Source organism: Neolamprologus multifasciatus, chromosome 16 (assembly GCF_963576455.1).
Source record: "Neolamprologus multifasciatus chromosome 16, fNeoMul1.2, whole genome shotgun sequence".
NCBI lineage: Eukaryota > Metazoa > Chordata > Actinopteri > Cichliformes > Cichlidae > Neolamprologus > Neolamprologus multifasciatus.
Genome location: NC_140454.1, coordinates 17,463,962 through 17,491,356, shown reverse-complemented (window position 1 = coordinate 17,491,356; position 27,395 = coordinate 17,463,962). Strand labels below are relative to the sequence as shown.

The 27,395-nt window shown below is 38.4% G+C and overlaps 3 protein-coding genes across 9 annotated transcripts; all 3 read left to right on the top strand.

The window, feature by feature from the left end:
* Window positions 1-464: 464 nt before the first annotated feature.
* LOC146500612 (toll-like receptor 8) lies at window positions 465-5,631 on the top strand. The gene is made up of 2 exons (XM_085136606.1): window positions 465-555; window positions 1,892-5,631. Exons 1-2 carry the CDS (start codon window positions 553-555, stop codon window positions 4,994-4,996), a joined length of 3,108 nt encoding a protein of 1,035 aa, XP_084992732.1. The 5' UTR covers window positions 465-552; the 3' UTR covers window positions 4,997-5,631.
* A 136-nt stretch (window positions 5,632-5,767) lies between these two features.
* Window positions 5,768-6,880, top strand: tmsb4x (thymosin beta 4 X-linked). 4 transcript variants are annotated; one of them, XM_085136640.1, is made up of 3 exons: window positions 5,768-5,878; window positions 6,307-6,420; window positions 6,509-6,880. In XM_085136640.1, the coding sequence occupies exons 2-3, from the start codon at window positions 6,321-6,323 to the stop codon at window positions 6,538-6,540; spliced, it is 132 nt and encodes a 43-aa protein (XP_084992766.1). In that variant the 5' UTR covers window positions 5,768-5,878; window positions 6,307-6,320; the 3' UTR covers window positions 6,541-6,880. The 4 variants fall into 4 exon arrangements, with proteins under 4 accessions (XP_084992766.1, XP_084992767.1, XP_084992769.1 ...); XM_085136641.1 differs by having other exon boundaries at window positions 5,783-5,882; XM_085136643.1 differs by having other exon boundaries at window positions 5,805-5,863.
* An 11,441-nt stretch (window positions 6,881-18,321) lies between these two features.
* egfl6 (EGF-like-domain, multiple 6) lies at window positions 18,322-27,352 on the top strand. 4 transcript variants are annotated; one of them, XM_085136623.1, is made up of 14 exons: window positions 18,324-18,494; window positions 18,600-18,777; window positions 20,148-20,254; window positions 20,599-20,691; window positions 20,838-20,957; window positions 21,061-21,180; window positions 23,261-23,395; window positions 23,477-23,599; window positions 24,054-24,116; window positions 24,593-24,841; window positions 26,187-26,261; window positions 26,518-26,613; window positions 26,708-26,970; window positions 27,160-27,352. In XM_085136623.1, the coding sequence occupies exons 2-14, from the start codon at window positions 18,704-18,706 to the stop codon at window positions 27,259-27,261; spliced, it is 1,620 nt and encodes a 539-aa protein (XP_084992749.1). In that variant the 5' UTR covers window positions 18,324-18,494; window positions 18,600-18,703; the 3' UTR covers window positions 27,262-27,352. The 4 variants fall into 4 exon arrangements, with proteins under 4 accessions (XP_084992751.1, XP_084992750.1, XP_084992749.1 ...); XM_085136622.1 differs by having other exon boundaries at window positions 18,324-18,777; XM_085136624.1 differs by lacking the exon at window positions 24,054-24,116 and having other exon boundaries at window positions 18,323-18,777.
* Window positions 27,353-27,395: the final 43 nt, after the last annotated feature.

The following is a 27,395-nucleotide window of genomic DNA, read 5'->3' as shown; positions in this document are numbered from 1 at the left end:
ACTTGCATGCTTTCATCTGCTATTTCACATTTGGAAATTTTTGAGATTGTCCGCAAGGTGGTGCCAGTGACACAGTTTTAATACAGTGCATTTTGCAAATTAGCCCTAAATTCAGTGTCCCACTCAGAAATAAATCAGTGTGTGAGGAGATATACTATTAATGTCATATTAATTTCTAAGAAATATGTCATTTTTAAACTCCATATTACTTCACATAATCTGAAGAACTGACTGGCACTATGCACTATTGCTGTGTTTACTGGGCATTCCAGTGTTCATCTTGGCTGACAAATAAACTGGCATTTTTGAAGGGGGGAAATGAAAAAGATGCAGTTCTTCAATTAACGGGCTACTTCCCTCCCACAGCTTATCATGTAGTTTTAACAGTGTGTTTCATTTTTATTTGTCTTGAAGGGAACAAACAGGGTCATTTGTAATGAAATCATTAATAAAAGACAGGAAACTTTCAAGTCTAACAATTGAAAAAAAAATTGAAGCACACTAGCATAATTTTCCAAATTGTCATTCAGGGATCAATATAGTGGAGAAAAAATGGTGAGTTTTATTTTTTTTCTGTTCTTTATATTTAATTACATTTTTCCATTTTATTAAATTTCTGATTATCTTTATATGCTTTAATTTCATTTATCTGTATTATTTTTGATTATTTTTCTAGTTTCAGGATTTTGGTGACAAAATGTTTCATAGATTTATTTGATTCTAAAAACCTGTACAGTTGACTTAATTTACTTTGGAAATGGCCTTCGGTATTTGTTTTTTTTTTTTGTATTTGGTATTTGTTGGACAATTACATTAAAATGTACATTTAAAATGAGTCAAAAATTACACAAACTGTTCAGTAATTTTGATATTTAATATTTTCCCAAGTGCGACAAAAAACAGGAACAGTCTTTCCAGCTACAATTTGACTTACAATTTATTGGCACCTGCTGGGTAGAAGTGATGCCATACTTGGTAAACGATAGTGACACAATTTTCTTCAAGCTTACTTTGTAACATCAATGGGCCTCATTCACTTACAGTATATATCCACAAGTCTTTTATTCCACTCCTATTTTTTGTGATTAAACCTGTTTGCACTTGAACAGTTTTAAAACTGCCCAACAGTAAGCGTTCAAACAAATGAGTTGTTGTTTTCTTTTGGCCATCCAGATCTCCAAATCATCATGAGCCAAAAAAGAATTGCCTTTTATCACAGTTAAATAAATAACAATTAAAAATAAATTGCACATAATGAATGTGGAATGCGAGTCGGCTTAATATTTTATTTCAAACAAATACTATAAAATATAACAGGCATCTTATTTTATCTTATCAATATGTTTTCTCTCAAAACATCTCTGTAGTTCTTGGATGTCATGACTTACAGTCTAATTGGGCCAAGAACATCTTTTGCTGCAGTGAGTGTATTATCTGGGGCTCACAGATCAAAATATTAGTCTGAACCTTGATGTAATTTAGAAAGGCACGAACTCAACAAAATTAGAGCAAGAACCCAAACAAGCAGACAAGACTCTATGACCAAGGACTGGGTAAAGGAGGGAGGGTAAACTAGGCTAAAGAAGCAGCAGCCATTTGCTGCTACTGTGCTGCTTGAGGTGTGAATGGAAGGGAGAAATATGGAGAGGCCACAAAACAACAAACAGGACAAGAGAAAATACTGAGAAAGAGTAGAGACAAACTTTATGCATGCAGAAATGCAAGGCTTATAAATAAATGGGAAGAGAAAACAATGTAATCAAGGAGAAGCGCTAGTATGGCACGAGGGGTCCTGGAGTAGCTTAACTGATTCAGGGTCAGTCCAAATAATATGACCAAAAGCAAAAGCTTTAAATTGTTTAAGTTAACTGATTTCATCATTTTTTCACAGATTACCAAATGCTGGATGCTGTTGTTCTGTCTGTGTTGCCATGATGAGGTCCAGCTGGCTGCACATAAACCCTTCTGGATGACACGGCAGTTTCCTTGTGATGTCATATCCAACAATGCTTCAAATACAGTCAAATTTGACTGTAAAGGCCGTCATCTAGAGGAAGTACCAAAAGGTATAACTACTAATGCCACTGATCTAGACTTGTCAGAAAATGTCATTAGGAGTATTAAAGCTGATTCACTTTCTCATCTGCTGAATCTGGCACATCTGAATCTCAACTGGGCAAACAACACCAAGACTGATTATGGATGCCAAGCACTGAAGATCGCTGAAAATGCTTTCAAAAATCTGACAAAACTGAAGCAACTACGACTGAGCGGCAACTGTCTGACTGAAATTCCATGCAATCTCCCCCACAGTGTGGAAAGACTTGAGCTAAACATTAACAAAGTTAGTATGGATAAACTGAACAATAGCTTTATTGGCTTGCAAAACATGAAAATGCTGTTGTTATCTAAAAACTGCTACTTCCGCAACCCTTGTGGGAAGTCTGTCGTTATCAGCGAAAACACTTTTGCACCACTGAAAAAACTGAAATACCTCGACTTGTCTTATAACAACTTAACCCATGTTCCTAAAGGACTACCCCAGTCAATTACAATCTTACGTCTGGATGCCAACAAAATAGAGAACATATATAAAGATGATTTTCAAGGGTTAGAAAATGTCAAATTCCTTGATATACAAGGCAACTGTCCAAGATGTCACAATGCTCCGTACCCTTGTATTCCTTGCCGTAACGGTTCTATTGACATACATCCTGATGCATTTCAAAGACTGAAACAGCTGGAGATACTGAACCTGGGAGGAAACTCATTAAATTACCTTGATCCCTCTTGGTTTCAAACGCTAACGAATCTTACACAATTGTTCCTGGAATTTAACTTTTTACAAAAAGCTGTAACTGGTGAGGATACATCGGTTAAAGCTTTCAGTTATCTTCACAGGCTAGAAAAACTTGATCTGTCTTTCAATTATGCTATCGGATTGTACCCAGAAAAATTAACACTTTCAAAAGACTTTTCACAGCTCATTTCACTGAAAAGTTTGCATTTGAATGCTTTGGTATTCCAAAGTATTGGACCAGACACACTCACACCTCTGTACAATCTGAAAAATCTGTCTCATTTGTACTTAAGCACTAACTTCATTATTCACTCTGACCCTACCGTGTTCAGCAAGCTTTCCCACTTAAGAATGATATATCTCGGAGAAAACAGGTTATATCCCACTACAGTAGAAAGTCTACCAACTCTAGGAGACAGAAATAATGAGAATTCAGAAGTTTCTATGTCACCATTCATAAAACTCACTCCAAAAGACTCCATTTATGAAGTACTACACAGGAATACAAAGCAAGAATGCGCCAATTCTGGACGAGTGCTCATCCTCAGCTCAAATAATCTGTTCTTCATTTCTCCAAAGCAGTTTGTGGGCTATGGAAATATTTCATGTCTTAACCTCTCCAGAAATGGATTTTCACAGGCACTTAATGGCACAGAGTTCAAGATGTTGCCTAATCTGACATATCTGGATTTATCTTTCAATAAGGTTGATCTGGCCTATAACAACGCCTTCAAAGAACTAAAGAAATTACAAGTACTAGACCTCAGTTACAATTCACACTACTTTGAAGCATTTGGGGTAACGCTTAATTTAAATTTTACACAAAATCTACCTGTGTTAAGAGTCCTTAATATGAGTCATAATGAGATTTCCACACTGACAACAAAAGAAATGTATAGCAAATCATTAGCAGAACTTATATTTGCACAGAATCATCTAGGGAAACTTTGGAAAGACAGGGATGGCTCATACAAGAAACTTTTCACTAATCTCTCTAATTTGACAATTTTAGATATATCCTTTAATGGCATTGCAAAGATTCCAGATGATGTTTATGAATATTTGCCACATAACCTCACCACACTGCACATAAGTCATAACTCACTCAGTGATGTTAATTGGGACAAACTGCCTTTCCATCAACTTCAAATTTTGGACCTAAGTTACAATTCTCTGTCTACTTTAACAACTATTAACTCAAACATCACACAAACTTTGACTTTCCTTGACCTGAGTCATAATCACATTTTCCATGCAGACAATTGTTTTTTAAAGAGTCTAAAAAGCCTCATGACTCTCAGCCTGAGTAACAACAAATTGACTATTGTCAATGAAACTACCTTCAAATCAGGACCTGCAAATCTGACTCTGTTCCTACAAGGAAATCCATTCGAGTGTACTTGTGATTTGTTAGACTTCATTTTGTGGATTGAACAGAGTGATGTAAAGATCCCAAGACTGACCACTCAGGTGACATGTAACACACCAGTGAACTTAAAGGGACAAGGATTGATACAGTTTAGCATTCATCAGTGTATAAATCCCAGTCAGGCATTCCAGATCTACACGCTAACAACTTCTATCATTATTCTTTTTATGATTGTTTCGACAGTTGCTCACTTATTTTACTGGGATGCTTCCTATGTCCTACACTATATGAAAGCTAAGCTGAAAGGGTACAGATCCTTGAACTCGCCAGATACTATTTATGATGTCTTTGTGACATATGACACAAAAGACCCACAGGTCTCTGAGTGGGTTATGAGCAATCTGCGGGTGCAACTGGAGGAAGAGGGAGACAAGTATCATCCACTGTGTCTGGAAGAGAGGGACTGGCCCCCAGGAGTCCCACTGGTGGACAACCTCACCCAGAGCATCCAGTACAGTCGCAAGACTCTCTTTGTCTTAACAAAGGGCTACGTTAAGACCGGTGCTTTCAAGCTAGCAATGTATCTGGCCCACCAAAGACTGCTGGATGAAAATGTGGATGTGATAGTACTGCTAATGCTGGAGCCTGTCCTGCAGCATTCTCACTTTCTGCGCTTGAGGAAGCGACTGTGCGAGAGCAGTGTTGTAGAGTGGCCGCGAACAGCAGCCGCAGAGCCCTGGTTTTGGCAAAACCTGCAAAGTGTCATAAGAGTAGATAACCAAGTGATGTACAACAAGACCTATTCAAAATACTTCACCACCAAGTGAAGAAGGTCTTGTTTTAAAACTACTGATTTATGCATCATTGCTTGCTTGGTTCTTTTAAACCTTCTCTCGTTTGCCTGAGACTTATAAACAAAGAAACTACAAAACTTAACTGTTATGTGCTGTATATTATCAAATAAAGCCTTTTTTTCAAAATGTGTTCCATTGTGTGGATGTAAATTTTGGCAGGCTACCATCTGGTTTTTGTATAAGAAAAAAAATATTTTATGGGTTGCAAGTTGAACTTATGCACAGCCTACTCTTTCATTTGGGTTTTTACTGACATTTTAGGACTTAGTAATTACTGTTTAGGGGGAAAAAAACAACAACAAAAATACAAATTCTTGAAGCCAGGGAATCTGCTACACCACGTTTGGTTAGTACCTACTTTGTCCATACGGTGTCACCACTGATTCAGTTTTAATGGAAGTGCTGTTTTACAAATAAACCCTCAAGTCATTGTTCCACTAACTGTCAGCTACATTTATTTTCCTTACAAGATCAAACAACTCGAGGCGCTGCAGTGATGCAGACACCTTTTGTAGAGTTCGGAGAAAATCAATAAACGACGTTAATTAAGCTAATGGCACACAGCTGTTGCCAAAGGCCACTCGATTTGAATGAATGTTCTGAGGTGTTTGTTTGTTTTGTTTTTTTACTTGCGCTATGGTTTCGGGATATCAGCGTTTGTTTTCAAGACTATATATAAGATTAAAAAATGTTCACTTTTTCTTTTTTATCTTTTGTATCGAAGCAGCCTTGACGTGACGTCAGAGGCTCATTTGCATACGGCATTGTATTTATTGTGTGATTGAGGCTGACGTTAGCACTCTGCTCCTGCAACAACCGGACCCGCATCCTGTGATTTCTGTGAGTCGTGCGCTTGTAAGTAAGTTCCTTTTTTTTTTTTTCTCTTTCTTCTTAAAGTTGACCGTCGCTTAAATTTAGCTTGACGTGCACTTATTTCTTCTGGTTTCAGTGTTTTGGCTCAATGACTACATCATGACGTTTAACAAAGTAAAAGTGTAAATGACCGAAGCTGTGGAATTTATGGGCATAACTTTACTGCGTTGTGGGGTTTTAAATTTTAAACACGAATTTGTAGAACGCCTGTTTAAAACTAAAGTACATTGTGAAGTGCATTCGGCGTAGCAGCATCCGTACTTGAAAGTGTTGTGTGCATCGAGATTGCTTAATAGCGACTGAGTCGGGGGGGGCGGTATTCAAATTCTCAACGCCTTGAAATGTAACTGTCTGACTACACATGCTCGGGTGTGCTGATTAGCCTAATAAGAAGGGTCTCTTTGTTTTAGAACTTTCTGCAAACATGTCTGACAAGCCTGACGTCACTGAGGTTACAACCTTTGACAAGACCAAGCTGAAGAAGACCGAGACTCAAGAGAAAAACCCACTGCCAACCAAAGAAGGTAGGTACTACACCGTCTGACTTTAATCCAGAGCATGTGTCTGCTATGCTGTAATTCTGAGACCCTAACCTTCTACCTCCTGTTGCAGTCATCGAACAGGAGAAGGCAGAGTCATCATGAAGACCAGGCCTCCTACGTGCTGTACATTTGACAAGCTTTGTCTCTATCAAGATGCATTTCAAGTTTCATAACCTACTTGAGAAATGGCTGTACAACTCACACTATTCACTTGGCTTGATGACCCTCTGTACAGTATGGCAGTGTGGCTTTATGTCACCTTTAGGACCTGGTCATCTGTTTGCATCGTGTGGCATCAATGAGCAGGGGGGAAACGACTGACAAATCTGCACTTGGCAACTTGTAGCCCTACTCCAGTCACCTGTAATGCTCACAAGCAAGCTGTTGTAAAACCTGAAATGCGCAAGATTTGTTTAATATGCACAATAAAAAAAAAGTAAATTTCACGTGCATGTGATGTCTTGGTTTGTGGGTTTTGGGTTTTTTTTTTTTGTTGTTTTTTTGTTTTTTTCGGGGGTGGGGGATGGTGGTGTCGTAACTTTTGCTCAGCCGTGGGAGCTAACATTGAATGCCCTTTTATCATGAGCAGGTTTGACTGGATGGAAGCTCTCTATAGGCGTTTCAGCTTGTCTGCTAGCTAAATTGAATCTGTACCAACAGTTGGAACTAAAGCTTGATCAGCTGGTTCCTTTTGAGCTCTGGTCCAACAGTAGAGGCTGGAAATATATTGGCTCTGTCTAAAAAAAAAAAAAAAAAAAAAAACACTTTGTGCATTTTAAGCACCTCAGAAATTGTGTCATCCCAGTGGGCTTAAAAAACAGAACTTTACAATGCAGAACTTTTCAGAAGCCTTTGTCAACAGCCAATTATTCAACCTCGTGGCCTATAAAGGTGTTGTGCAAAACATTGCTGCTCTATCTGCCACAATTGTACTCCAGACTAGTCCTGCATAGTTCACTTTTTTGAGTTTTCTACCTTGCAGCTGCACTAGGCCCCTGTGTTAAAGTATGCAATAACATGTCCAAAGCCACTAGCTGATGGACTAGTTCCTTTAAAATGCCAGTTTGTAACAAGAGCAGTGGCTCTATTTTGTGAAATGCAATTGAAACTGTCCAGTTATTTACACCTGCAGATTTAAAAACTAAACTTGTTGGTCCAGTTAGGAACCGCTACCTTGCAAGAGAAGTTTAATACCTGTCTGTGCGAAATGGGTGTTTGAAATGAAGCTGCTGCGCCTTGAGGTCCACACGAAAAAGAAAGCTTTAGGATCTAACAGAAATTCTACATTTAGCTGGAAACCATATTCAAGAAGCCTTAATCTTGGTGACGGTGTTTAATGTGTAAACCACAGTACTGGTGTGGTAGGCATATTTGGAGATTGTCACCTCCAAAAAATGTAAAGGTCCTTTTTTTTTTTTCTTTTTTTTTTTTCCAAATTAACTGAACTAAAACAAAAAGGAACTAATTATGCTGTTTACACACGTCAGTTGTCTCTTATGTTTGGAAAGTGGTTACATAATGCAATGTGTCTACAGACCATAACAGCTGTGCTGAAACAATAGGCTTTGCTGGGAGATTGGCACAAGTTCATCCTCTTTCCCATAAGGCCATATTCAGGCTACATTTGTTTTTAATAAGGGAACAGGACATGTTAGTTTATTTTGCATTTGCTGTTTTTAAGGAGCTCATGTAGACATTTGTGATACCAGGCCGCCCTCTTCACCATCTACCATCTGTATGTGCAGTCTGGTCTGACAAGAACTCTGTGTCCTATAATAGTGTGTACTTTTAGATAGACCATATAGAATTTATGGATTACAAGACAATACTCTGTCACTGGACTGCTTTATGTTTTTTTTTAACTTTCTTAGACAGACAAAAGTACTTTATTGTGATAAATTGTAAGGGTTTAGCACTAGATCGAATGTTGGAAAAATACAAAATGTGTCCCTTTAATAACGAAAGCACCATATTTATGCAATAAAAATCTAAGTCTTTCTATATTTTTACTAATGCTGCCTTTATGGTTCTGGTTTCCATGACGGTGTCTGACGAGTTGAGACCTGACAAAGTCTTTGAAAAGGAATGCAAGTGACATGAAATGGCTGATTGAGTTGAACTTGGCGTAAGAGACCAAACTGCCATCTGCCACTGTTGTGATGGGCACCCTCTGAAATGGCTGTGACTCAGGGGTAACTGACAAAGAACACAGATATCCCTGAGACTGCTTATAGCTGCATACTGTACATAATGTGCTAGGAGGATGAAACCACTCTGACACTGTTCCTGCTCCAGTAGCTGTATTGTACAGTGCCAACAACTGTATTTTACTGTTGGACTGAGTGGATATGAATAACTCGACAAAAGATATGCAGGATTGTACAGAATACACACAAAAATAAGCACATCTTGCCCTTGTCTCATATAGCTAGAAAAAATACTATCATAAAAGTAAACGAAAATCAGTTTTATAAAGATCAGATTTGTTTTCCTATTTTATTATGAACTGTGAAGTCTACTTTCAGACAAATATGTTGTATTTATGCTTATACTGGTCAGATTATTTAAAAAAGTATAACAACTAAGCAGCCAATTCCATTATCAGTGCAGTCAGAGTTGAATGACTTTATTTTTGTGTGTAACTGATGTACACATTTGTCTCAAATGATTCCTTTGATACATTTTAAGAGACACGGTGTATGTTGCTGTCCTTTGTAAGTCTATATAGGCTGATGAACCTGGAAGCAATGCCATGGGAATAATCACACCTCAGACAGTTACTAAACAATGAGACATCACAAGGGAAATAAAGCAAACCCCATGAAATCATTTTACTTGTCTGAACAGTGGACTGGTTTAATTTTTGGAATTTAGGCAAAGCACTTAGCTTTTACTTTAAAAATATTTTTCAGTGAATATATAATATTAAAACCAATGTAACGCACAAAAACAACACAAATAATGAACACCCCTTATTTGTATCACTTAGGGAATTATCATCTAGGTCCCATTGTCTTTTTAAGAGGAAATGCTAAAATAGTGAAACAAGCCTGTTCCTATAAGTTTTATTTTTACATGCAGGAGGAAGTGACAGAATTTCAGCTGTATGGTGAGACTTGTTTCTGTGTTTCTGCTGCTCAAAAAAAAACAAAAAAAACAGTCAGGTTTAAGACTGAACTTCTACTTTTCTCTATGTTTCCATGGCAACAGATGAGATTTTCCACTGTGGATCAAACAGTGTTGTTCAAAGCTCTAAATCTATTCAATTCTCAAGAGGAACTAATTTTTGAATAGTATTGCTTGATCAGTGCAAGTAATTGTGATTTCAGGTATGATGGTTTTGCTCTATGTGTTGTTTTTCACACTACCCAAGCTTTATTTTACCTTTCTGTTTTTTATCAGAACTGAAAATAAATTACCACACCTGGAGGTTTTTATTGTGGTGTGATGAATGCCCAGCTAGGAATATAATGAGTCGACTCTGTTGAGAACAGCTGCTACGGACAGCAGACATAAAACAAGACAAACTCAACTCCACAGTGAAATATTTTCTGTTGTGTTCACAGCAAACGCTCGACTATCTTCCTTCAGGCGATGATGTAAAAAATGTGTCTACATGCCACAGCATGTTTTTCATGTTAAGACATAGCCTTGCATTTTTTTTAGGGCTTCAGGTATGAAGCAAAGTGTAAACACTGTTTAGCACAGTTTACCGTTGCGCTCTTATGTAATACATTACCTACGTACACTGCTGTCAACATATAATTGTGTTGTATTCCACCAGATGAAGAAACAAACATGATTTATTTCGGAATAATGATAAAACCTATTAGAAGTCAGGAAGACAAGCTTACAGGCAATAAAACTGTTTATTATTGTCAGTATGGCACAAAGTAAAAAGAAGGGTTTGGAAAAATCAGCCATAAAGTGATATTATGACGATATAATGAGTTTGCCATTATTTAAAGTAATTTAGATAGTCCCACAGTAGCACCAACTTAGTATTTTTTTTTTTTTTTTGAATTATCATGGATGTCTTTCTCTTCTGACAGAATACAGATACTGGCAAACTCAGCAGATAGCATCAAAGTATCTGTATTGTTTAATTCATTTTCTTATACTGTTATTTAATATCAGAAAATCTACCAGTATAACCGACAGAAGACATTTGTATTTCATTTTTACCATTGACTATACAAAGCCGAAACTGGGACAAAAGAGTTTGGTCATCTGCCTCGTTGTGTTGTCAATTCAGAACGCATAAAAGAGGGGACAATTCTTCTTTGTCTTCTATTTTATACCCGTGGTGGGAAAAAGCAGTTGTGTGAAAGGTAGACACAAAAGCTGAGGGTGTGAGCTGACCGAGGCAGTGACACACAATAATGGTTCTTGTGCGTGACAAAGACACCCACAGAAGCAGTCTTGTGCTATAGCTGTAATCAAGAGAAGATATCTGTCTGCACATCGAACAAAGTAATTGATTAACAATGTTGTGGAAATAGCTAAACTATCTTGCAGATTTTTAAAGGAAGGTCAGGAAAAAGAAAGACTTTTTACTCATTTATTTGAAACCTTTTTGAAATAGAGCACATAAAATGGCAAAGAGTTAAAAAGGGTATTGGGATAGTTTACAATTTCTTATAGGCTTTCTATCATTAGTTTGAGTGTATGTACATGATTAGTGAAGCACACAGACTCCATAACTGAGTGCAGGTAGTTCAAATGTTACAAAAATATTAACTGACATTATATTTAAAGATTCTACAAACAATTAAAATATACAGGTGGGAGGAATGGAAAGGAACACTTATTGATAGCACGAGTGAGTAATCGTATGACACAGCAAAATTAAAAATCATCAGAGGAAAACCTAGAGGTTTCTCCTTTATCAACAAGAACAAACTAACAATAGTATCACTATTCCAACCCCCAGTGCCTTACCCATCCCCTGACCCCTGAGTTCAACTCATTTCTCTACTAGTTCAACAGTATTGTGTACAGATATCAACCAACAGTTTACAAAGTAACGACATCATATGAGAAATGTATGCTCAAAATAAGGAACAGGAAGTTGAAATTAACCTACTGGCAGTTAATACATCCAGCAGCCTATTTTAAAGTACTGAGGTCAAGAGCTGTCAAACCAACTGGTGAACAAGCAAACAAAAACCCCTTCAAAACACTTAACATTTTATTTAATTGTATAAGTGGTTTCAACCCTCTTCCCCACAACTGTATTCTAAATGCTGCTGATATAGACATCTGTAAAGTAACTTCTGGTAGATAAGTAACTTCTAAAACAGATGTAAAACATCAACACTAAACTGACCACAATATACTAATTTGTTATTTCAGAACATTTAAAGATAAATACACATGTTTTAGGCTGAGCTACAGAAAGAAAACATAAAACCAGCTCTAACCAACTAATGACTATGTTAGCTTGCAGAACGGTGTCTGCAAACAGATTTGGTGCAGAGATGTAGGGAGTGTAGAAGTGATTCAATGTGACATGTGCATGCAACCCTGCAGCTGTAGGAGAGTCAGCCTCTTGTGCATAGTAGCTCACCAGATGTGAGTCTGGCACTTCAAATGTCCCCGCATTCAGTGGCACTATCCTGGTGGTAAATGCTTATAAACAGAAAGATTTCACTGTGGTGCCAGTTGTGACTTTAGCCCCACCAGCCCTATGTGACATAAGCAGAATAAATGAACAAGGTGAGGGTTTAGGCTACTATGATAACTGTAATCATGCTAACTTGTCGTTACAAAATCATGTGCAACATCTGAGACAGGAAGTGAGAGGACTAAGTATAGAGTGAATACCAGTTTGCATGTTTTTAAAGACGGAGACAGAAGTTTTGCAGCACCAATAGTGGGATGTAAGCAGAGGAAGTGAGTGTTTTTGTTCAAGGGGCAAAAAAACACAACAAAAAGCAGCTCCTGGACAAGTTGTAGTCCAGATGTCTGCAGATGTGTGGCCCTTCATGGACCGGCTACTTGATAACACATAAAAAAGCAGAGTAAGTCCCCTGAGCTCCACATACCAACTTCTACATCTTACACAGTAAATGAAGCGTCTGTAACTTACATTGTAGCTTTCTTAACTGGTGAGATTAGCATTTCTCTGAAATGGTTCAAAGTATGCTTCTGGAAACCTGCAAGGCACCTGTTATTTTGTGTCTGTGGTGACATTTGATACTGGCCAAGCAATCGCACTTTAGGTGGCAAAGAAAGATCACCATCGAAGACAGAAACGTCTTACCAAACCCAAACTGTTAAATCTCCTTCGCATCCCACGTTGGGCAATTTACAGCCGTGTTAAAGTAGCTCAATTGTGAATTTGTCTGAGTTTCAAAGGTGTGTGACAGGATGTGGTTAAAGAGCTGCAGCACCAAACTGAAGAAGCAAAACTCCACAGTTGAGTTAACTGAGCTGATGGGCTTAAAGCATAAATACATTAATATAGTGTTGGAATAAAACATAAGCTTCAACTGACCTGATTCCTCTTTGCTGAACTTTGTAATTATTGTTTGTAAAACAGGTCAGTAGCTATAAAGTATTATAATTTTTAAAAATGTGCTTGTTTGCAACTTCGACATGGGCTGTGAACACTTCTGTTCTCCGTTCACACGAGGTTTAAGACAGACGCATGTGTGTGTGCACTTCTATTTTATACTCTCTACCATGTCACAAACTGCCCCAAATATCAGACAGTCATAAAACTATTATGTCCAGGTCAGTGGATCATACCAGGAAGTCAAGTTGATAACTCCATGCACATTCTTCAGCATCTCTGAGGAATGTGCATGGTGTTCCTATAGCTGATGCACAGTAAAGTGGCTAAATGCCTGGATCGATATACAGGCATGTTACAGCTGTTTTAACATTTGTGACCATGTCATATACACACACAAACTCTCAGGAAGTTTAATGTATTCCGCAGCTATGTAGAAGTTATAACAGCTTGTTGAGAAACAAGGCATCTGAGGCCATGGCATTCAGATTTGGTCTAGTTTAATCTCCCCTTAATTAATATGGATAAGCTCTGGTTGGTGTTTGTTTGTGTGTGTGTGTGTGTGTGTGTGTGTGTGTGTGTGTGTGTGTGTGTGTGTGTGTGTGTGTGTGTGTGTGTGTGTGTGTGTGAGTGTACAGCTCAAAGTGGGTCTGAGGAAGCTGTCAAGACAAAGCAGGGTTTAAGTTTTTGCGCTGTAATTTCCGACCTCTACTATTTATGACAATGTCTCTCTTCCTTTTTTCTCTGTTTCTAGTGGGCTGTTTCCACGTCACGCTGTGCACCCCTGCAGAGGAATCTGCATTTACATAGAGTAACATACAAGCCTCACCTCTTTCTGCACATATATCAAGCACTATTAAAACATTTACCACTTAAATGCTTAAGTGGCTAAAAAAAAAAAGGGGGAGAATGAATGAAGTCTGCATCAAATGAATGTGCGTAACAATTATATTATGTACAAGCCCCTAAAACTATAATTATAAGTGTGCTTAAAAAAAAAAAAAAAAAACATGACTGGATTTTTATTATCCCTGTCTTTTCTGCATACCTACAGCAACAGCTTTAGAGCTCATTCTAACCAGAAACAGGAAATGAAATCTGGTTGTTTTCATTTTCATAGACTTTTGCTGATAGCAACAAAAGTCTGTAATAACAGCACAGCCATTTTTAAGGTATTATCAGTGGCCCTACCATAGTGCAGGAACATTACAGCTTTTGTACAAAGACATAGCAGGAGGTAAAAGTGATACTGCAGCATGTCCTATCATGTTAGGCATGCAGTTTACATAATCACTACACCAAGGTGAGGCTGTTGTCTTCTTAGGGTACATAGTTGTGTAATTATATCCAGCACAAACTTCCACAGTTAAAAGGAATAAAGGAGAACTTTAAACTCTGACCTTTAGGGTCAAATGATTTAACAGTAAATTAACTTCCTACTAGCTTCAAAGAATAATGCAAAAAAAATGAATACAGTACAAATCCGTATTATCTTGACAAGAGGTAACTATCATATTAACATGTGCCTTTGACTCCATATGTCTCATATTACAAAGAGAAAACATAGCAAGTATGACCTAGTTTTGTCAATGGAGTAATGTTTGGGGATTTTTGCTTAGAAAAATCCGTTGTCAGGGGTATCACAAAAATAAATAAATAAACACAGCAAATGCATGAGTTATTTTAAAGTATCGAATTATCATTTAAAAGGTTAGAAAAGGCAGTTTAAAACAGATATGTGTTAAAATATAGTTACATGGCAGGAAGTGCAAGAGGAAAGTTCCCCATTAAGTAACCACAGATTTTGAAGAACGACTCAAAAGAACATAATGCAGCTTCTGCAGGCACAGTACAGGTACATACAGTTTTCATTCTAATGTTGTATGTGAAGTCAGCATCTGCCAAGGAGTGAGAAACACTGAGAAAGGAATTTCCTACATGTCTGGCAATATGCAAAGCACCTCCATCAGGTCTGCAAAAGACTGTGGCAGACTTACTATTCCACTGTAATGTTCTGAACAGGCAAGCCCATTAATAAATTATGGTAAGTCGCACACACTGACCCTCTTGAGACATCTGGTGCTACCCATCGAGCCAGCCTGAGAGCATGGCACAGCTGCGTCTGCTCCTGCATTATCGCTAAAAGGAGAACAGGAGGTGTCCAGCTGAGGTCAATACTTGCATTTACCTCATCCTGCTAATCAAATTGAGGTGCATGAGTGAAAGTGTCTCCCAGACAGCTTGAATTCCCCAGGGTCTGTCTGTCTAGTTGTACTGGGTTCAACCTCACTTAACATCATTCATTGTTTATTCTATATGCAGCCATCATTTTAGGGGGATCACCTGCACCTAAGATCTTCTGTCTGGAAGTAAAAGGATATTTCTGTCAGGTCACAAAACAAACAGTGCCATTAAATTACAGCTGCAGCAACAAAATATCAGAGGTGGAAGTTTCTTTGACTAAATGTTTGAGTTTCTTAATCTACTAGTTGGAATGTGACCATCAGCAATACCTCCTAGATTTGTTGTATTAGGTTTCTACTCATGCAAGGTGATACTTTATGCACAAGCTCAGTATTAACTTTCAAATTTAGCACACTAGCCCTGCGAATAATAGGTTCTCTAATCAGAACTCTACACAGCCTGTCAAAATGATTTCTCAAGATCGCTTCGTTTACTGCAGGGGGAAGTAACAGTTCCCTTCCTGAACCGTGGCAGAACTTCACAAGTTATCAGATTTGATGAGTTTCAGAGAGACCACACTATAAAGTAAGCAGCTAATTAAGCTATTTTAAAAGGAAGCTTTTTTAAACATGACTCATATATAGACTCTGGCCAAATCTGGACAACAGTGCTCAAAGATGTATTACCTCAAACGACTACATTAGCGCTGTGGCAGCGGCCCATTTCTACAGCAGTTAGTATTGTCTGCAGTGCATTCATTGCTCATGGCATTTCCACTCAAGGCAGGATGTGGTTGTGTACACACATCACTTTCAAAATAACTCTTCAACAACCTTGTCTCTCCTTTTATAGTAAAGGCCGTGCTTATTGCACCATAGCCCACAGTGAGGGACTCACTGGATGAAATGTGCGTGCCCACATAGAAGCAGCTGATTTTCTCTAAAAGTGGCATGTATCTTACAGGCAGAGGGTCAAACAGGGGTTTGTTATGCCCTGTACTAACAGCACTAAAAACTTCTAATGAGAGGGGAGTGCTGGCCTGAGAGGTTTTTAGGAAGTGGGGAGGTGCACTTCCTGAAAATCACCGATGCTGAAAAAAGGTTCTGCATTGCATGAAGCAAGATTACAGAACCACTTTTAAAACACTAAGAGACAAACACATAAACAAAGACAATATGTAAAAATAATTCAGGTCTTTATTTTCTGTGCATGATCTAACACATGCGTTTGAAATGATCAAATGAATGATATGCTGCAGAGATGGTCCTGTTATTAGTAAGAGGGAAAGAGGAAACTCCTGATCAACCGATAACTGTCCCTTTTTTTAAACTGCCTTAACTTTGTATAATGCATCTTACTTCATTCCAAATCATATATAAACAGAGACTTTAGGTAATGGTTAAAAAACAAAGGAACACAGATAATGCATTTTAAATTTCTGATTACAACAGTGGACATAGGAACTATATTTTTTCAGTTCCTGCTTCTTTATATTAGTAACTGGCTCCACCTTCTGGTAAAAACTGTTTACCTGAAGAAAGGTTTCAATTTTATATCCTATAAATAATATTGTCTATACTTGTAATTTTTTTAAAAAAGGAAAAAAAATTAGCCAGTGTTTGCAGGCCTTATAGTAGTTTAGTATAATTTCAATAGCATAAATGCGCTGTTATTATGTAGCAGCGTGGTGTGTTTTATTTGTTTTTTATTTGTTTTTTCTCTCTCCTGTGTTTTTCATGATAAATATATTTACATCCAGCTTTTCAGAGAAGTGTTTAAAATTTCCGCCCCTAAACTTCCACTAGATTAATTTGGTGTCTTGGGCTAAACCTCAGAGTTTTTGCCAAGACAGGTGAGGGCGCTGTTGTCACGGAAATGCCCGCTTTATCAAATTAACCACAGAGTCAACAGAACAGCACCAAAGAAATAGCACTAATGTCCTGTATAGCACGTATGACCTACATGCCTGACATGTGAGTCACATTTAGAGTCACATTTCACATTACAAATGAAAGGCAGTGTGTGTGAGAGTGTGTGTGTTATTGGACAAGGTCTAATCATTAACTACTGTATCCATTGGAGCAAACCGCCAGGTCTTCTACTCTAAGCAGTCAGTTACAGATTGTAACTGATCATCTATCAAGCTTATTCATCATACTTGGACTGAACTTTGTGGAATTGATCACAATCAGGGGACGCCATCAGTGTGCCAAATTTCAAGCCTTTTTTTCCTATACAGCAATAAAGAAGAAGACTGATAAAGAAGAAGAAGAATGACAAATGATGAGGAATGATGAAGAATATGTATGAAAAACTGTACTGGTTCCTATCCAGCATTGCTACTTGGCCTCTTGTTAATCTTACGTATCCTCTACTCTGTAATGAATTGTTGTTTACATAGATATGTCTATGTTAAACAGCCACGCTTACCACGAATGTTTATTATTTTCATAATAAATCTATGCAACAACTGGAGAGTCCAGACTGAATTTATTTTACCCTTCTCTCTATGCAAGCTAAACGAGCTATAACATCTATTTAGCAAGCTGAAACGTTTCTCCCTCCTGACATGAGTACCAAATGTCTGGAAAAATAATCACAGGCTTCTATTGTTCGACCACAGTATTTAACTGCACACTTCCTTCTCATCTGAAAGCTATTTCCATTGCAATTTTCAAATCATGTTAAACCTCTTTCCCCGATGTGACTCTGAGCAAAAATCTAAAGTGTAAATAAAGCAGATTTTGGATTTACAAGAAAAACAAACCCCCTCAAATGAATTTCAACAACAAATGTAAACTAAAGCCTGAAGCTCCAAAAGGAACAAGACCTTTTCATTTCCAAGCAAGCAGACGGGCAGGACCAGATGTTAGAGCATACCCTGAGAGTGTGCAAACTCATTAAACACTTTTATGGCTGAACTTGAAATAAACGTGTGTGAGAGAGCAAAGCTTTATGTGCTACCTGAGAGCAAGACACCAAAGGGTACAGAGCTGCTAAGGACAAGCCTGTGCATGTCTGAGTTTGACAGTTATTTGATACAGCTGATTATTAAATAAAACAGAATCATAAAAAGTAGCTAATGCACGTAAAATTCATCAAGGAAAAGGAAAATAAAGGTCATTTGATTTTCTTTTTTTTTTATTTGAGTTTCTGCAGGGTTTGAGTAAAGAAAGGATTACCCCTTAACATTTTCCCCACCCCCCTTACAAACCCACTCCTACCTCCAAAAGTCACCACCTCATCCGTCTCAGTCCAGTGTCATTTCACAGTGACAGCCAACCTCTGGAATTTCAGTGTAGAAGAAAGAGAAGCAAATCATGGGGCACAGAGTTTAGCAACAGCATTGAAAAGAGTATGACAGAGATATTTTTTCCCTAGAGGAGATTTTGACTTTGCGCTCTGGAAATACATGAAACCCGGCGTGTCTTGTGAAAAACTGAGACTTGTTTCTGTCTAGGCAATTTAATGAGCGTAATCCTCTGGGAGGAATAGTCAGAACGCAGAGCAACCAAAGTCAGCCCCGTGGGAAACAAGGCATTACGGCTGCTCACTGTGACAGACATGCAGCCACTTACTTTGGTCGCTGCTCTTTTTCTCCTGCTCCACATCTCTGCTGGTAGCACAGACGCCTATAGGTAAGTCAATCAAGTCAAGCAACAGGCCGTGTGATGTTGTATGGTGTGCTTCTACTCTGAAAAATCTGCAGCAGGTGAAAACTTTGCTAAGTCGAGACTCAAAAATAAGTTAAAGTATGATGTCAGACAGATGTTTACGTACCAAAGAATTCCAATCACATTTCAGGAAGGCTGAATACCAAAAATAACACAGCAATGTTAATTATAGTATCAGATAATATACAATTCAACCTGCTTCCTCTTAAAAATGGTGGAATCTCTAACACCTGGAATATTAGTTTCTCCACACACTGTTATTTTAAGTGGGGCTTAAGGAATAACACAAAGCCCTCTATTTTGCACTGTAGAATATGCATAAACCTTTAACAGGGGAAACTGTTATTTTGAAAATATGTACACACAACATTGCCCCTGCTAACAGAAGACTAAGAGAGTGCAACTTCTAAATATGGCACAGCAACTGTTAATAACTGAAGAGCACCTGTCTCTCTTAGGAGACCTTCTCCTGTGGGCTATTCTGGTTGAATTCTATAAAGACACGGATTCCTCTTGTCCTGCCTGGAATTTTAGTGTTTGGCTGTCAGCCTAAAAGCAAAGCTAACGATGCTGAAAGGTGCAGTCAGATTTGAACGCAAGATTGTGCTATTTTTGGAATCACTTGCTCAACTAAGTTATGGTAAAAATGTTAATCGAATTTACAAGTTAAAATGTACACATGCAATGTAATCTATATGTACCACAAGTTATTTTGAGAGCACCGCTGACTCTTTAACCACAAGTCAAAATAACCTTCCAGTTGATATGCATCAGCCTCCAGAAACAAGACAAAGATCAAAGCCGATTTTTAAAAGGAGGAAATATAGTGTGAGGGTGCCAGTGTCTGATTAGTATGTTTTTCTCCATCTGTAGCCTACATCCTGTCAGCTGGCTGTTGCACCATGGGGAACCCAGCTTCTAGTGCTAAGCAAGCCTTGTGAGGAGACACTTTATTTAGGTTGCTTGTTGTTTGGACCATAATTAAAAGTGGATGCCAGAATGCCTGCAATTGAGATATCTCAGTTAGTGTGTGTGGGCCTAATTAAACATGATTCTATAATAACCTAAATTTATAATCAGTGGGGGTTTTATTTTTCATTTTATTTCCTTTCTGTCTGACATGAGATTTTGTTTAAAGGCTTAATTTGCTTTGGCTGTTGTGTGCACTCACCAGGGTGGGTTGTAAATAATACATACATACATATATATATATATATATATATATATATATATATATATATATATATATATATATATATATATATATATATATATATATATACACATATATATATATATATCTTACCTTTGACTCCTCTTTTTCCTCTGCAAAGGCACTACAGGCAAGTCCTTACTGGAAACCAACCAGGTGTGTGTCGCTATGGTAGGAGACTGGAGTGTTGCTATGGCTGGAAGAAAAACAGTAAAGGGCAGTGTGAGGGTAAGAACAGTATGCATTCAAAGGCCAGTTTATAATCAGTAAGATAAAAATCATTAAGGCACTTAAAAAGCAAGCAGGCTGAGACATTTAAACTAACACGAAAAGCTTTCTCAATAAACAAAAATTTAGAGAGAACGAGTTTTACTGCCAAAAAACTGTATTCTGACTATTGTTAGTCTTTTCATGAAGGATATTTTTCTAACCCCCCAAAATGTGAAGGAAATTACATTCTAGATGTAAAAACCTTGCCTGTATAATAGAAATTTGTGGTTTTGACTGCAATCCATCATTTTCCACCACTGATATTTCTGGTGGTATTTTCTTCATCTTAAATGTTTTACCAGCCCAGTGTGAGCACGGGTGCAAGCACGGAGAGTGCGTTGGCCCCAACAAATGCAAGTGTTTTCCAGGATACTCCGGAAAGACATGTAATCAAGGTGGGTATTTGAGGTCATTAAATAATGTCTGGAAAGCAAACCGGGTCCACAGATTAATTTATGGAAGGATTCACTTTTCCAGAAAGAAAATGTTTATCTGCTCGATTGATTGCTTTACAAAAAGTAAAGATCTTTCTTATTCTTAGACCTGAATGAGTGCGGCCTGAAACCTCGTCCATGTGAGCATCGCTGCATGAACACCTATGGGAGTTACAAATGCTACTGTCTCAACGGATACACCTTAATGGCCGACGGATCCTGTGCCAGTGAGTCCCAATGTGGATACATACACTGAGTGGAAATGCAGAGAACAGCTGCATATCAGGATGCATATCTGATCATTTGTGTTATTTGTGTTTGGACATGTAGATTCCAGGACCTGTGCACTTGCTCACTGTCAGTATGGCTGTGAGGAAGTACAAGGAGAGATTCAATGCCTCTGCCCATCTGCAGGGCTGCAACTGGGGCAGGATGGAAGAACTTGTGTAGGTGAGCAGTAACAGATCATACGTGCAGAAAAATGAATGTTTTAAGAAGTTAGTCTTATGCAAACAATGTGTTATATGGGGCAACAGCAACAGCCTTTATATAAAATAAGAAACACAGAGACTCTTTCTATGTCACACAGATTGAAGGTAACTGCATACTGGACACATTGTTTGAGGATTATATTACATGGTTTTGGCATGTTTTGCTTGTAAATCAACTGAATGCACTTTAGTTATATATCTTCCAACAAAACTGCTTGAGCTGTGGCTGCACCAGTCTGTCACGATCACACAGGGGAGGTCATATACAAGTTCAGCAGCATTAAATTTCACGACTGCCAAGAATGCAACACATTCAGAAACAGATTTACAACAAGAACATACTTTTCGTCCAAAAAGCAGCCAAATTCTATTTTTACCACATGTACTGTACAAAAAATGAATTCTGATGAGACACATTTATCCTGATTGTATTCAATGTGACATTCCATATACTTTATAGACCCCAACTGGCTTTAGGTCCACATTTTCAGTTGCTAACCACAAATAAAGTAGAAACATTTTAAGCCATAGCAGTAAAAGACAATCATTTGTCAAATGTAAGCAAAAGCAGAATAGAATTGCAAATCATTTGCAGAATGTTTTGACTGTACGTCTATGCCCTATATTTGATTAAACATAGGGTATAAAAAATCAAATGTAAAACATTTTGCTTTTAGTTAAATTTTGCACACTCGCCTGAATTTTGGGGAATGAGGTTTTACATTAATTACTATTACAATAAAAACCTTCTTGTGCATATATCCTGTATGCTTATTCACCACAGACTACTAATCAAACACAATTCAGCAATGCTACAAGGCTTTGAGAGTTCCTATTTATGATTATCAAAATTATAAAGCCCCAAAAACAGTAACTAAATCTATAGAAATAACTGGTAACACACCCCTGGCAAAGCAAATAGCGAAGAGGAAGTGTTATTGACCAGAAGGTACTGGATATGACTGCATGTGAAAAGGTTTTTGAAGGACTCTATGCAGTCTTTTAAAAACTAAGTATGCCCCATTATTAAGTGGCTTTTTTCGTATGATTTTAGCAATCTCTCACATCATTGTAGAGAAATTTGCTACTCTTCTTTGCAATGTTGCTTCTGTTTTTGCACTGATCTCTTAAGATCACTCAAAATTTCATGTAGATTGACTTTAAATAGGCCATTGCAGCACCTTGATTCTTATCTGTTTCAGCCGTTTTGTTGTAGATTTGCTGCTGTGCTAAGGATCACTGTCCCGTTGCATGACCCAGTTTCAGCTAACCTTTAGCTGTCGGCAGATGCCCTCACCTTTGACTCTATAATACTTTGGTATACAGTGGAGTTCATGGTCAACTCAATGACTGCCTTTTGCCCAGGACAAATGATTGCAAAAAATCCCAAATCATCACCCCTCCACCATTGTGCTTAGCAGTTGGTATGGAGTCTTTGAGCTTGCTATGGTTTGGTTTCACCAAAAATAGCACTATGCATTATAACCAAATATGTTCACTTTTGTCTGAGCTGTCCAAATAGGATTATTCCAGATGTCTTGTGGTTTGTTTTAAACCTAAACTGTGCTGCCATGTTCTTTTTAGAAAGAAGGTGTTTTTTTCTTGGCAGCCATCCCAAACAAGCCATATCTATTCAGTCTTTTTCTAATTTTAATGTTATGAACTTTAACATTTAACATGCTCAGTGAGACCTGTAGCTCTTGGGTTTTTTGAAGTTTCTCCTACCATTGCACCATCTGATCTTGGGGTAAATTTGCTTGAACATCCACTCTTAAGAAAACAGTGGCATTCTGTTAACACACACCTGAATGGTCCAGACCAGCAAACTGCTAAACCATCTGCTTTTATATCAGTGGTCACATTTAGTGATAGACAATTAATTAAGTGCATTTGATTAGCAGCACTTGGCTGCTAGTTACCCTCTTGATTTTTATGAAATCGGTAAGGGTGTACTTAGTTTTTTCACAAGACTACAGAACTCTTGATAATTATAAAAAACATGGGCTCTTTATTTTCTCTCCTGCTTTGTTTCCCTTTAGATATTGATGAGTGTGTAACTGGGAAGAACCTCTGCCCATACAACAGACAATGTGTGAACACCTTTGGCAGCTACTACTGCAAGTGTCAGGAAGGCTACGATCTGAAATATGTCAACGGCAAATATGACTGTGTAGGTAAGGTATACATGATTATTAAGGGGAGTCATCTCCTCACTTCGAGTCCTAGAGGTACAAATAGGCTTCTTCCAATTCCAGACCTTGATGAGTGTGCAGCCGGCACCTACAAGTGCAGCCACCACGCTGTCTGTGTGAACACTCAAGGATCCTACAGGTGCAGGTGCAAGTCTGGCTTCAGAGGCAATGGCTTTGAATGCTCTGGTGAGATCCGAGATTCGCTGCAGAGAATTACAAATAAAATAATTTTAGCAAAGCCTTTCATTTCTACTGAGATTTGTCAAATTAAGACATTCACGCTTGATTTAAAAAACAGACGACGGTAATCAGTCAGGTAGGTCAGGAGATGTTTTACAGTCACATATTTCATTTGGACTCTTTAAACATCTGCAAACAGCAGTCCTGCCAAGGCTAGTTTCCTGCCTTCAGACTCCCCTCCTCTTCACAGATGTTAACACCAGAGAGGCACAGATTGAAAACACACCTGTGTAAATATGACACTGCATTGTAGCCAGCCAACTGAAAAAGGAGAAATAAAGATAGTGCTGTACTCTTTGAACCAGACCCAGATAATAACAGGTGAAATCTCATGCAGCCAAATAACAAAAAAAGAGGTCAGGGCTTTCTGCGTAAATGAAAATGCCTTTATTTTCTGTAGTTAAGCCGTTTTATCAGAGTTCATGGGATGGAGAAAAAGGCAGTGCAGATGATTCCCTGAATGGTGAGATTGTATAGAATCCAAGACTCTGTTTCTGCTATTCACTCCCTGCCCTGCAACCCATTCACTCATCTCTTCCTCTTGTCTATATATAAGAGCACCTCCCCCACCTCTCTCCCCTGCTCATGGCTGAAAATGTATGTCCATAGCACCCGCAGTCTGAGACCTCAAATCCTCAGCATGGCCTTATACAGTAAATTGCTTGAGCATTTAAGAAACTAATTTAAGCTGTGCCCGCTTATGTCTTATCTGCATGCAGTAGAAGAATCTGTTGTCTTAGCATGTTAATTTGTTATAGCTCTGCTCCTGTGGAAAGCATTTTATCAATGGCCTGGTAAGTCACCGCAGGGAAATAATAAATAAGAACTGCATCTGCAAAATACATGACAAAAGAGAAAGACATCTGAAGTCAAATACTATGTTTGTCAGTCATGATTGCAGAGCCATATGTCTATTCTGATTCCTCTTCCTGCCTGCAGCCATCCCAGACTCCCAGGCGAAGCCTAGGATTCTGGGAGGTAAACTGACCGACGAGGACATCAAAAATGTAATCCTCGAACCAGTCGCAACGCCACCTCCCAACATCCCCCTGCAACCTTTTGACTATGACGGGGCGGTCTATGTTGGCACTACGACTAAAGGAACACAAGAGGAGGGATTTCCTGAGGAAGAAGAGGAAGAGGTGGAAGAGGAAGACAACCAGCTCAATCCAAGAGGAGACGTTTTCAGTAAGGGGCATATTGTTTGGCAGTGCTATGATAAATGAGTTCCACTATTCTGGGTGGTCTGCAAAGTAAGTAGTAACCATAAACAGACTAAACAAACTCAGTGTGATTCAAAAGAGACTGTCCTCTCATGTTTACATGACATCTGAATGTAATTATGGATTTTCAGCTGAAATAACTGTCTGAAAGGGCAGCTCTGGATTAAGGCCTTGACCAAAGAAGAAAAGGGGGTGTTGCTTCAGATCTGCTGTTAACCTCAAGCCCAGAGTTATCCCAGTCTCACTGACTTATCTATAAAGGATAAAAGGCACTATGATGATTATACTGGTATAAATAAAATAAAATGTCAACCTAATTTTTTTTTCTCAAAATCTTTGAATTCTTACTTACTCTGCTATATTAAACTATTGGTCACAACAGACTGAATGTAAATTCCCAATAATAACCCAGCACTGTAAAAGCACTGTCAAGACTTACCAGCTTACATTTAAAATCTTCAAAACCCCATGAATGAGGTTGTCTTTCCCTGATAATCTTGAATTTTATGGAAAGATCAGAGGCTGTGTAAGAACTCAGAAAGCAAGAGGAGACAGGCCCCAAGACATCCATCACCTCCAGGGAGGAATGTTAGTCTGCTGGCATGTGAGAGCCCAAGGATACAACTCATCCTGGGCCTGCTTCCCCATCCCTCAGGTGGAGGGGGAGACAGGATGGGAATTTACAAAGCCCCTAAACCTTTTATTATGTTTTCCCCAAAACAGCTGTTGTGCAAACAGACTTGACTCCTCGTAGGAAGGTCTGTCATCAGCACTCTAGACACTCTAAAACAGGCCTACTCTGACTGAGCAGCTTCAATAATCCCAGCTGTCACTCATCAGACTGTCTGTGGCTGCATTTCATGGGGGTGATTTGCTGCTAGAGCTTTAAATTACTTGGAGGGGATATATGCTAAAGTTGTAGCTCCATTTTATGGTATGAGTGACAGCAGGGCAGGTCTTTACCTGTTGGTTAAAAACCCCTTTCTACCTGTCATCTTGAAAAATCTCTTTGCTGTATTATTTATGCATTAAGTTCATTCCATTGCATATTTTTTAAGAGTAGTATCAGATTTGTGTCAGTTTTTGCACTCATTATCTTTGTCTAGTTCGAGTCTAATACAAAATCCATCAGGAAATCACGCGATCAGCTAAAGTTGAAAGGTATAATCTAAATGAAGTTAGGATTTAGAAAACTCTTGAACCAATGAATACCAGTTTAACTTAGGCATGCCTAATAGCTGAAAGCTTAAATGTGTATATTAAGATGAATTCACTCCACTTTTTCTTTTTAATTTAATCTCTAAACACAGTATCAGAGGACTTTGAGTCAGTGTTCGGACCAGCCACAGAAGTCAAAGAGATCCACATAGCGCCAGCTCAAGAAGGTAATCAAAAAGTGTGTTCATGTTTCATTGTTCCCAGAAAGTTGATTCTGTTCATCACATTGCATTTTCATTGAGAGAAAGGTTTTGTCAATAATTCAAGTGACTTCTTTAGTCTCAAGACCAAAGTCGTCCAGATGAACAGAATTAATTTTCTGGGATTTCCTTATCTGGATGACTGAGAATATATTAAGACGTGTTATTGTTGTATAATCGCTACTCAGCTAATTTAAATGTGTTCCTAACATTTACTTTCTAGAGTATTTCATGGATTGCAACTTTGACAAAGGGGCGTGTGAATGGATCCAAGACAAGTCTGATGACATGGACTGGAGTGTAGCATACCATGACAATGGTAACGACCTGATGAATGTTACTTTTTCAAAGGAGAGGTATTAATTTTTGTGCATTCAGATACTGTAACTTACATCACCTACAAACCTTCTCAGGTGGTGAGTACTACATGGCTTTGAGTGGGCTTGTAGGGGAGCAAGAGGATGTGGCCAGGTTGAAACTGCTTCTTGGTGACCGGTCCCAGTATGGCAGCTTCTGCCTTACCTTTGACTACCGTGTAGTTGGCCCTGATGTGGGCACGCTCAGGGTACTGCTGGTCAACAATGTTTACCCAGTATGGGAGCAGAGTCAGAGCAGAGAGCAGGGCTGGCAGACTGAGTTTCTCACAGTGGCCTGGAAGGAGAAGGCCCCAGAGTCTGTAAGTCATTTACACACATTATAGAACATTATATTTAAAATCTTCTTCAATATTTGTGGCTAGCTATGATGGGATCTTGGCCTAAAAAGTAAATTCCTTTGATGTTCTGAAAAGGCAGCCATCACATTACTAATTTACTACTCAGATCAACAACCTTAATGTACAACTGTATGTCGGTTTGTGTTTCAGGTTATCTTTGAAGTTCAGCGCGGGAAAGGTCTTGGAGGTGAGATTGGGCTGGACACTGTTGTGCTGACATCAGGAACGTGTCAAGAGGATCCAGTCTTTTAAGAACATATGCCTTGACATTTATCCATGTTATGGTGTGTTTCTTGTGGATTTTTTCCCATTATTCCCTCAGTGCAGACACACAGTCTACAGGGAACAATACATAAACTAAGTGCAGAGAAATTCATGTCATCACA

Coding starts and splice junctions, on each gene's coding strand:
- tmsb4x (XM_085136640.1), top strand. CDS start 6,321: ATGTCTGACAAGCCTGACGTCACTGAGGTTACAACCTTTGACAAGACC. Junction 6,421..6,508: donor CCCACTGCCAACCAAAGAAG/GTAGGTACTACA, acceptor CTCCTGTTGCAG/TCATCGAACAGGAGAAGGCA.
- egfl6 (XM_085136623.1), top strand. CDS start 18,704: ATGCAGCCACTTACTTTGGTCGCTGCTCTTTTTCTCCTGCTCCACATC. Junction 23,396..23,476: donor CGGCAAATATGACTGTGTAG/GTAAGGTATACA, acceptor TTCCAATTCCAG/ACCTTGATGAGTGTGCAGCC. Junction 26,262..26,517: donor CATAGCGCCAGCTCAAGAAG/GTAATCAAAAAG, acceptor TTTACTTTCTAG/AGTATTTCATGGATTGCAAC.